This window comes from Oxyura jamaicensis, chromosome 1, assembly GCF_011077185.1.
Source record: "Oxyura jamaicensis isolate SHBP4307 breed ruddy duck chromosome 1, BPBGC_Ojam_1.0, whole genome shotgun sequence".
Classification (NCBI taxonomy): Eukaryota; Metazoa; Chordata; class Aves; order Anseriformes; family Anatidae; genus Oxyura; species Oxyura jamaicensis.
In genome coordinates this window covers 179738182-179746488 of record NC_048893.1, presented here as the reverse complement: position 1 = coordinate 179746488, position 8307 = coordinate 179738182, and the positions used below count along the sequence as shown (strand labels likewise).

The 8307-nt window shown below is 44.1% G+C and overlaps 1 protein-coding gene across 1 annotated transcript; it reads left to right on the top strand.

Annotated features, from left to right (window-relative positions):
* The first annotated feature begins 363 nt into the window (after positions 1 to 363).
* On the top strand, positions 364 to 7033 carry CCNA1 (cyclin A1). The gene is made up of 9 exons (XM_035324318.1): positions 364 to 545; positions 667 to 806; positions 1654 to 1894; positions 2113 to 2237; positions 2902 to 3125; positions 3765 to 3969; positions 4756 to 4869; positions 5530 to 5663; positions 6002 to 7033. Exons 2-9 carry the CDS (start codon positions 684 to 686, stop codon positions 6051 to 6053), a joined length of 1218 nt encoding a protein of 405 aa, XP_035180209.1. The 5' UTR covers positions 364 to 545; positions 667 to 683; the 3' UTR covers positions 6054 to 7033.
* Positions 7034 to 8307: the final 1274 nt, after the last annotated feature.

Genomic DNA, 8307 nt, shown 5'->3' with positions numbered 1-8307 from the left:
GCAATCACAGATCTCTTGTTACTCCCAGCGTCGCTTCCTGGCCGTATCTTGTTTGGTCTTTGCTCTTTCGCCTGCCTCTACTCCCCACACACACCCTCATGCTTCCAGGATGCTCTGCCCACCTCACCCTCCAAACAACTCCTCCCTGGGACACTTCACAAACTCTCCATGCTGTCCCCGCCACACTTCCCCTTCCAGCAGCCTGCCTTTACCCTACCATACCCGGGACGGGGAGGGGGCACACAACCAACCTCCCCCCACCCCTGACCCCCCTCAGGCTCCTCCACCTCCGCGGGGCGGAGCGGGGCGGGGAAGCGCGGCCCAGGCCGCGGCAGGGCCGGCCCGGGCGGGGTCTCCATGGCGACCCGCCGCCGCTTGCCCCGCCAGGGCGGCTGCGCCGGGGGTTGCGGCCGCCGCTTCCAACTGGCCTCGGCCAACAGCCGCCGGCGGCCGCCTATATAGGGGGGCGGCGCTGCCTCCACACCTCCGTCCCTGCATCCATCCCTCCTTCCTTCCCAGGGCAGGCGTGGCAGCTCCTCAACCAAGTACTATTTAATTTTATTATTTTTTTATATAAGCATTTTATTTATTTATTTTTATTTTTTATTATTTTTATTTTGATTATTTTGATTTTTTATTTTTTTTCCCTATTTATTTTCCCGGAAGGTGCCGACGTCGGGGTGATGCACCGTACCGGCGAGAAGAGCCGGGCGGGCCGCCGGGAGCCCTGCCCCGCTGCCCCCCGCGGCGGCCGGGCCGTGCTGGGGGTGCTGGTGGAGAACGGGCAGCAGCGGCCCGGCGGCCAGGTGAGCCCTGTTCGTGCTGGCAAACCTCTCCTTCCTTCCCTCCTTCCCCTCCGGGTGGGCTCTGGGGCCGGCGGCCTGCTGCTCCCCTCCAGGCTGCAGGCAAAGGCATGGGGGTGGTGGGCACCAGGTCACCGGTGCCCTAAAATGTAGGGGATAGTTTTAAAAAAAGTCTCTTTGCTGATGCTTGCCTAAACATCCCGTTGCTGTGTAGCTGCTCACGTTGTTGTCAGGGTGCTGGGGTGCTTAAGAAGCTGAGTTGACAGCTGGGTGTCGATGTGTGGTCCTCCAGCCCTCCTGGAGCTGGCTGCTGGGGCAGGGGAAACAGCTTTGCTGGCTTGCAGGACCTCAACCAGCACCTGTGTGCATGCAGTCGTCTTGGGTTTGACTTTCTGAAGCCCCAAACTCAACTGGTGGCTCACGGATAGTAGATAAAGGGAAGGGCTGTATCCTGTTCACAAGCTGAAGTCGGGGTTTGTGGTGCTTAAGCTCAGCAGTTCCAACTTTGGTTTGTAACTTGACATAAAATGCTTTTGTAAGTCTGTGACGGTGCCTGAGTGCTTCCTTTCGTTGCTCTAACCTGCTGTGCTTTCTAGCACCTGCTCCGTGCTGTACTGAATGTGGAGCAAACCCTGCACTTGCCAGCCGTCAGAGCCAGGCAGTGCCCTTGCTTTATTCTCTGTTGCAGCAACAAGCAGTGCTTCCAAAGTGTAGTTAGTGGCTTTTCCAATTAACTTCTTTTCCTTGCTTTGTTAACCAAGGAAAGTGATTTGCCTCACTAAAACAACTGATACTGTTTGTTTTCTTCCTGAATTGCCCTGCCACAGCATTGCTATGCACTCTGTTTCAGAGTACTGCTGTTAGCAGACACGTCTCCAAGAACGCCATCCCTCCAGCTGGAAAAGATGAGTTACCCACCTGCGTGGTCAGTGCTGCATCAAAGCAGGGGTTTGCTATCTACATAGATGAACCAGAACAGAAAGAAAACTACAGCTGCTGCCAAGTGGATGAAGAGCTGGAATCAAGCCTGTGTGAACTGGATACTAGTGCGATGACATCCAGTATTCAGCTACTGCTGGATCTGAGTACAGGTAATCATGGTTAATACATAGTATCTGTAGCACAGGTACCTGCAGTTGATCATGAATTGTGGTGAGCTGGTGAGTAGCTTATTTTGCAATAAAAAAGGCTTCAGGATAACTTTAGTTGTGTCTAGGTGATGCTCAACACTTTCTCTGCGCTAGAAATAGCAAGAGAAGGTGAAGAGGCTAACTACCCAAGTGTCTTTCTGGCTCTTTTTGCCTGCTAGGTTCTCCTATGCTGGTGGATACATCCTTCCAGACCCAACCTGAGGAACAGATGGGAGATGCCATAACTCTAATGACTGTGGGAGAGTATGCAGAAGACATTCATCAGTACCTCCGAGAAGCTGAAGTGAGTGTCTTCTAACAAACCTGGAGATATTTGGGATGTAGTGGGCTGCAATACTGCAGAGCTGTACGGTTGCTCCAGGATAAGTCTAGGCAGCCACTGAGCAAGCAGTAAAATCCATCTCTCTAGTTAGATAGGTTCATAGGCAGCTTCTAGACAGTGGTGAGGTCTTTCAGGTATTACTCTGCATCTCAGAAACATCCCACTCTTGGAGCATCTGTTGACTGCAAGGGATGAAGAATTCTTGCAGATGGGAGTTGAAAGCTGCAAAATTACTGAAGCAGTTGAATTTGACCTCACTGACAGGTCTTCTGCTCTAATACTTTTTGTCATTCTGTATCAGAACAGTAAAGTGCAGTCTCTCAATAGGAGGGAAAAATGATTTGTTTCTCATTGTTGGGTCCTTCTGAATTGCTTATATGTGCAAAGGCTGAACTTGACAGTCCAGGAGGTCCTTTACTTTTCTGTTACTAACACAGTAGCTCTTATCTCTTAATTTTTTTCTAGTAATTCTGCTAGTACTGTAACTATAGCTAGTAATTAGTTATTAATAGTGTAACTGTTCATATTCCTTTTGGTACAAGTTTACAGAATGTTAATCAGCTCAGCCTTCAATGGTCCTTTTCAGGGTAAGCAACCTCATTCTTCACCTGTCTCTCCAAAACAGATTAAATACAGGCCCAAGCCCCACTACATGAGGAAGCAACCAGATATCACATCAGGAATGCGTGCCATCTTGGTGGACTGGCTGGTGGAAGTAGGGGAAGAATATAAACTTCGGACAGAGACGTTATACTTGGCAGTGAACTACCTGGACAGATTTCTCTCCTGTATGTCTGTTCTCAGAGGGAAGCTGCAGCTTGTAGGAACAGCAGCAATTCTTCTGGCTGCGTGAGTGTTTATCTCAGGAGATATCAGTGAGCTAAAACTTATTTTTAGGATTGAATCTTTTTGTTTAATTTGATGGACTGAAGCTTGCAGTGATAGGTAGCTTTTCCTGGTGTCTTTAGATTTGCCACTTGGCCTACTTTGGCACTAGCTGAATTAAATACTTAATATTCTTGATTAAGGAACTGTAGTGGGAAAAACTTAAAACCTTGTAACCATAACAGCAGAAGAAAAACACTACTGTATTAGGCTGCTAGCCCATAAGGCTGTAATAGATTAAAAGCTGCAATCTGCAATTAGCCTTGAACTGTTCTTAAACAGACAAGGTGCCCAACAAAGCCTAGGAGTGCATGGATTTTTATCTGGAATGCATGGCGTTACTGAAACTTTCTCTTTAACACTCCTGACTAGTAGCAAACTCTTAATGTGAGTGTATGTCTATCTAGACTAGTGACTTGGAGTTCCTCTAAACATCTTTGCCCCCCAGAGTTGATTTTCAATTCTTACCCAGACTGGAGGAAGGATTAAAATAAGAACTCTCAGCAAGTCTTATCAGGATGAGCACATGCAGTTATGGGTGAAAAGCTTCTTGTTACCCTAACTTTTAAGCTGACAAATGTGGCTTCTCTGTTTCTTTTGAAGGAAATATGAAGAAATCTACCCACCAGAAGTGGATGAATTTGTGTATATAACAGATGATACATACACAAAGAGGCAGCTGCTAAGAATGGAACACCTGCTTCTCAAAGTGTTGGCTTTTGACCTCACAGTGCCAACCATCAACCAGTTCCTCCTTCAGTACATTCAGAGGCATGGAGTCTGCATCAGGACAGAGAACTTTGCAAGGGTATGAATTACCATCCTTTTAGGATGGATGTTTTGCGGGCTTCTGTGTCTGGACTTCTGGATAAGTGTCTGAAACACTAAGCTTTGTGTTGTCTGTCTGGTCAGCTAGTCTGTCCTGCTGGTGAGGTGGTAGGAAATCTTTCTTCAGCAGTGCATGCCTAGTAAGCATGACCTGGGCATAGTGGTACTACATATATATTGCTACACAATGACACAGCATATGCCCACAGAACTGCCTAGGGTACCATGCCTATACAGATCAGGTTACAGGTTAATCCACGCTTACAGGGAAACACCTGACCTGCTGCTTAGCTGCAACGGGTGTAGTATTTGTACAGTGCCTATTCAAACGGAGCCCAAATTCTGTTTCCGAGAGCTACCCACTTAGCCCAGATCTCCAAGTGAGGTCCACCTATGTGAACAAAATCCTCAGAGGAGAGCATGGCCTCTCTTCTCCTTTACAAATATTTTTAAAAAGTATTTTTTTAAACAAAACTTGAATATTCTATGTGTAAAATTAATTACATCAAAGATAATTATGTGACTAGAAGTTCATTATAGTTTTGATTGTTTAGGCTTTCACAGAAGGGTGGTCTTTGTTACCACTGGAACATGAGAAGTTTTTCTGCAAGATGAACAGGACTGGGATGCTACTTCTGCTCACCAGACACATAACTCATGTTTCTTCAGAGAAACTGAGACCATTGACCAACTTAAGTGCTCAGTCTATTGGCCTCATTCTACCACACAGGGCCATTCTGTTTGATCAGCATGCTTTTTTGTTCAGTATCTTGCAGAATTGAGTCTCCTTGAAGCTGATCCTTTTCTGAAGTACCTTCCCTCACAAACTGCTGCAGCAGCCTACTGTCTAGCAAACTATACAGTGAACAGGTCTTTCTGGGTAAGAAAAACAACTGCGTGCTAAAGTGCTCAAGCACTTAATCATTAAAACTTTGAGTAGATTCAAAATATTATAAAGGCTGAAATGCTAGGATGAGTGGCTGTTCCTGAGCTACTGGGTCTACCTGATTAACAAATGTTAAATCAATCTGAAATATCCTGCCTTGTCTCTGAAATGGGAAGGACCTTGCTGTCACGTTCACTTATGTCAAGTCTGTAACTAAGGCTTGTCAGTAGTTAGTCTCACATGCGTTAGAATTTATGGGCTTTGGGGAGGGAAGGGAAAACTGAACGTGTCTACTTTTTTCAGTGAAGTGACTACAATCAGTGGCTGCTGTAATGCAGATCTTGATAGGCCTGATAGGCCTCTCAGGTATGTGTTGGAGTAATAGCTTTAGCAGGGAGCAGAATCCAGAAGAGATGTAATGGATGCAATATACTTATAGCAGAATGAGATTATTGTCAGACCTCCTGTCAAACTGAAGATGACCTATAGTGAAAGTGATGGCAGAATACTCTTGAATCCTTTTCAAGCCTAAACCTAGAGCAAGAACTGATGACATGGTGAAAATGGTTCCTGCTTCTATAGAAAATACCTTCCAGATGACTATTCTCTAAAATAGAGTAACACAAGCATTTTTTTCCCCCCTCTTCTTACCAGCCAGAAACACTTGCTACATTCACTGGATATTCATTAAGTGAGATAGTGCCTTGCCTGACTGATCTGCACAAAGCATGCCTTGATGCTCCTCGTTGCCAACTGCAAGCAATTAAGGAGAAGTATAAGCACTCAAAGTAAGTAACCAAGAAGCTACTGCTTTGTAACTTGGAGGTTGTAAGCACAGGATGGTTCTGGTTGAACAGCCTGGGCTACAGCTCAGTAACTTACAAACTTCTCATAGTGGACAGCTTCTGTTTCTGAAACTTAAGCCCCCTATCAGCATCTTGAAGGGAAAACTCTTGTGGGCAGAAGAGTAATTCATTCATTGGTATGCAGATGTAGTGGATCACAATTCCCTTGGGGCAGCAGGATGTTTTTTTCTTCCCCAATGTGTTTCTCAAGAGGAATCCTTAAAGTTTCTTTAAACTTGTCACTAAAAATACTAACTTTTTTGATTGCATTTCTATTCCAGGTATTTGCAGGTGTCTCTTCTGGAGCCCCCAGCAGTTCTTCCTCTAAAATAGAGATGGTGGATTCTGGACTTAGATAACTTCTTCCCAATCTACAAAGCTGGTCTACCATTTCATTGAACACTGCAGGTCATGTGTCTGTAACCATGGTGACCAGAATGGTTTTTAGCTAGTATTTTTTAATTAGATGCCTTTTTAAAAAAGGATATTAGACTATAGCTCTTAATATAACTGACAGCACTTTTAATAAATGTCTTATTACACTTCCTCTGAATTTTCTGACTCCGGTTAATACCTGCAGTAATGGTGTGTGGAAAGGTTTTCTTACAAAGTAACAGATGGGCTTTTATGTTAGCTAGTCTGGATAAATGTCAGGCTATGTTGGTTCAAACCATATCTCCACAGACATGGGTGACTAGCTGCAGTGTATTACCTGTTTTTTTCCTATTCTGATACAAGATCATGTGGCCATGAACAGAACCTATTTTCTGGAACTTGTTTGTCACATCACAGCAAAAGCATCCACAGGCAAGTGGTCTATGAACACTCCACATGTGTGGAAGACCATCAACACTGAGGTAAAAACTAAACTTGCATTCAGAGTGAAATAGGGCAGAATCTTCTGCAGGAAGATGGATGGAGGGGTGGTTTGAAGAATGTTAGGAACCTTTCCAACACAGGAGGATACCCTGTAGTAAAAGCTCAGTGCTGAAAGCTATGAGCAAGAACATGTAAGGCCCTGAGGGGCTGGAATTGAGCTGGATGGCTCTTGGCATTCTACTTGTGATATTAGATGGTTTTGTGACTTAGCTGTCTGAGATGATGACTTCTACCACTAGAACACTGCTGAATGTGTAATGCTCTCTAGTTTCTAGAGGAGCCGTCACTGTCCCATCACTGTCCACAGGAAGGAAGGGGTGGAAACTCTCCTAGGTTCTTAACTATCTTGTCCTGTGTTGCTATGCTGTTGTACCCCTAATTCTTCGCTTGTTAAAGTTTAAAAAAATAATAAAAATCCACCAAAACCTACCTTGTATACTTATAAAATGCAACTCCTGTCCAAAGTGTCTCAAAATACTTAGCTGATTGTGTTAGTCAACATGTAGGGAACTATAGTCAGCTCATCGACATGGCAAGGTAAGTCTGAGGCATTCTCTTCTAATTTTAAGAGCAGAAAACATTCAAGACTAATTTCTCTTCATAGAGTAATCTGTGCAGGGCATTACATTTCCAAGCAAGAATATGCTTAACACTTGACATTAAGATGCAATTCCACAGAAATACTATTTCTTGCACTTAGATTAAGTACTAGCTAACAAGCCTCTTGCTTTAATTTTAAGACCTGATTATACCAGCATGTGTTGTGAAGCTCATAGCTTCAGGTGCTTCAGGTGTTTCACTTTCCTTGATAGGCATCGGAGCTTCCCCCACCTCCTCCTTGTCTAGGCTGGTGAATCCTGCTAGTACTGAGAACCCTTGTATGCCCCTGAAATGGAGATAGTGGTAAAAACTAATTCACTTGACAGAAAATGTCCTTTAAGTGAGGAGGGTATTCTGTTTCAGCCTATCCTATGTAGTTTTTAGTGTCTCACTTCAACCACTTTCTAGTTAAGCACAGGAGTCTGTTTTATTTACTGATATTGACAGTTGTGACTAGACATCCTTTGCTTATGTCCCTGGTACCCACTTCATGGTGGGGGTCAGTGCCAGTGAATTTCTTGCTGCAGTGGATTTTCTGGCTTATGGGAATAAATATCTTGGAGCTGGGCTATGAACTTCACTTATGTGTTCAGGCAGCTCCTTTTAAGTGGCTCAGAACAAAGGCCAGAGAGGGAGCACAGTTACAAGGGGGACGGGGGAATTCTTGATCCATTGTTTCATAATGGAACAGTAAGTTTACTGGGGAAGAGTATTTCTAAATCTACCAGACATGACTATCAGCTTTTCAATGCTGTTTCAGGCTGAATATAATGTATCCTGAAACCCCATGTTAATAAGCCTTAATCTATTACAAGAAAGATGCAATGACTGCATTTAACTTCCTTGAAGCTTTTCCTCTAGTATACTAATCCAACTGATTTAAAAAATAACAAATTAAAAAAAATCCCATTATCTCTGAAATAGACTGTACTTTGTCTACTTCTGATTTTTTTCATGCTTTTGAAGCTGATCTAGTAGCTTAAGTATATTTTTTTTAGTCCAAAGGCTAAAAGGGAAAATAGGAAAAAAGTAATTGAGGTGAAGGATCACAAATCTGCAGACTGAATGCTAAAAGGTCTCTTCAAGATGGATTAAATTTAAACTTGTG

Bases quoted from the DNA above. Each gene is read 5' to 3' on its own strand.
- CCNA1 (XM_035324318.1), top strand. From the start codon at position 684: ATGCACCGTACCGGCGAGAAGAGCCGGGCGGGCCGCCGGGAGCCCTGC. The intron at 807-1,653 runs GTGAGCCCTGTT...ACTCTGTTTCAG, and splicing joins AGCAGCGGCCCGGCGGCCAG to AGTACTGCTGTTAGCAGACA. The intron at 3,126-3,764 runs GTGAGTGTTTAT...TTTCTTTTGAAG, and splicing joins GCAGCAATTCTTCTGGCTGC to GAAATATGAAGAAATCTACC.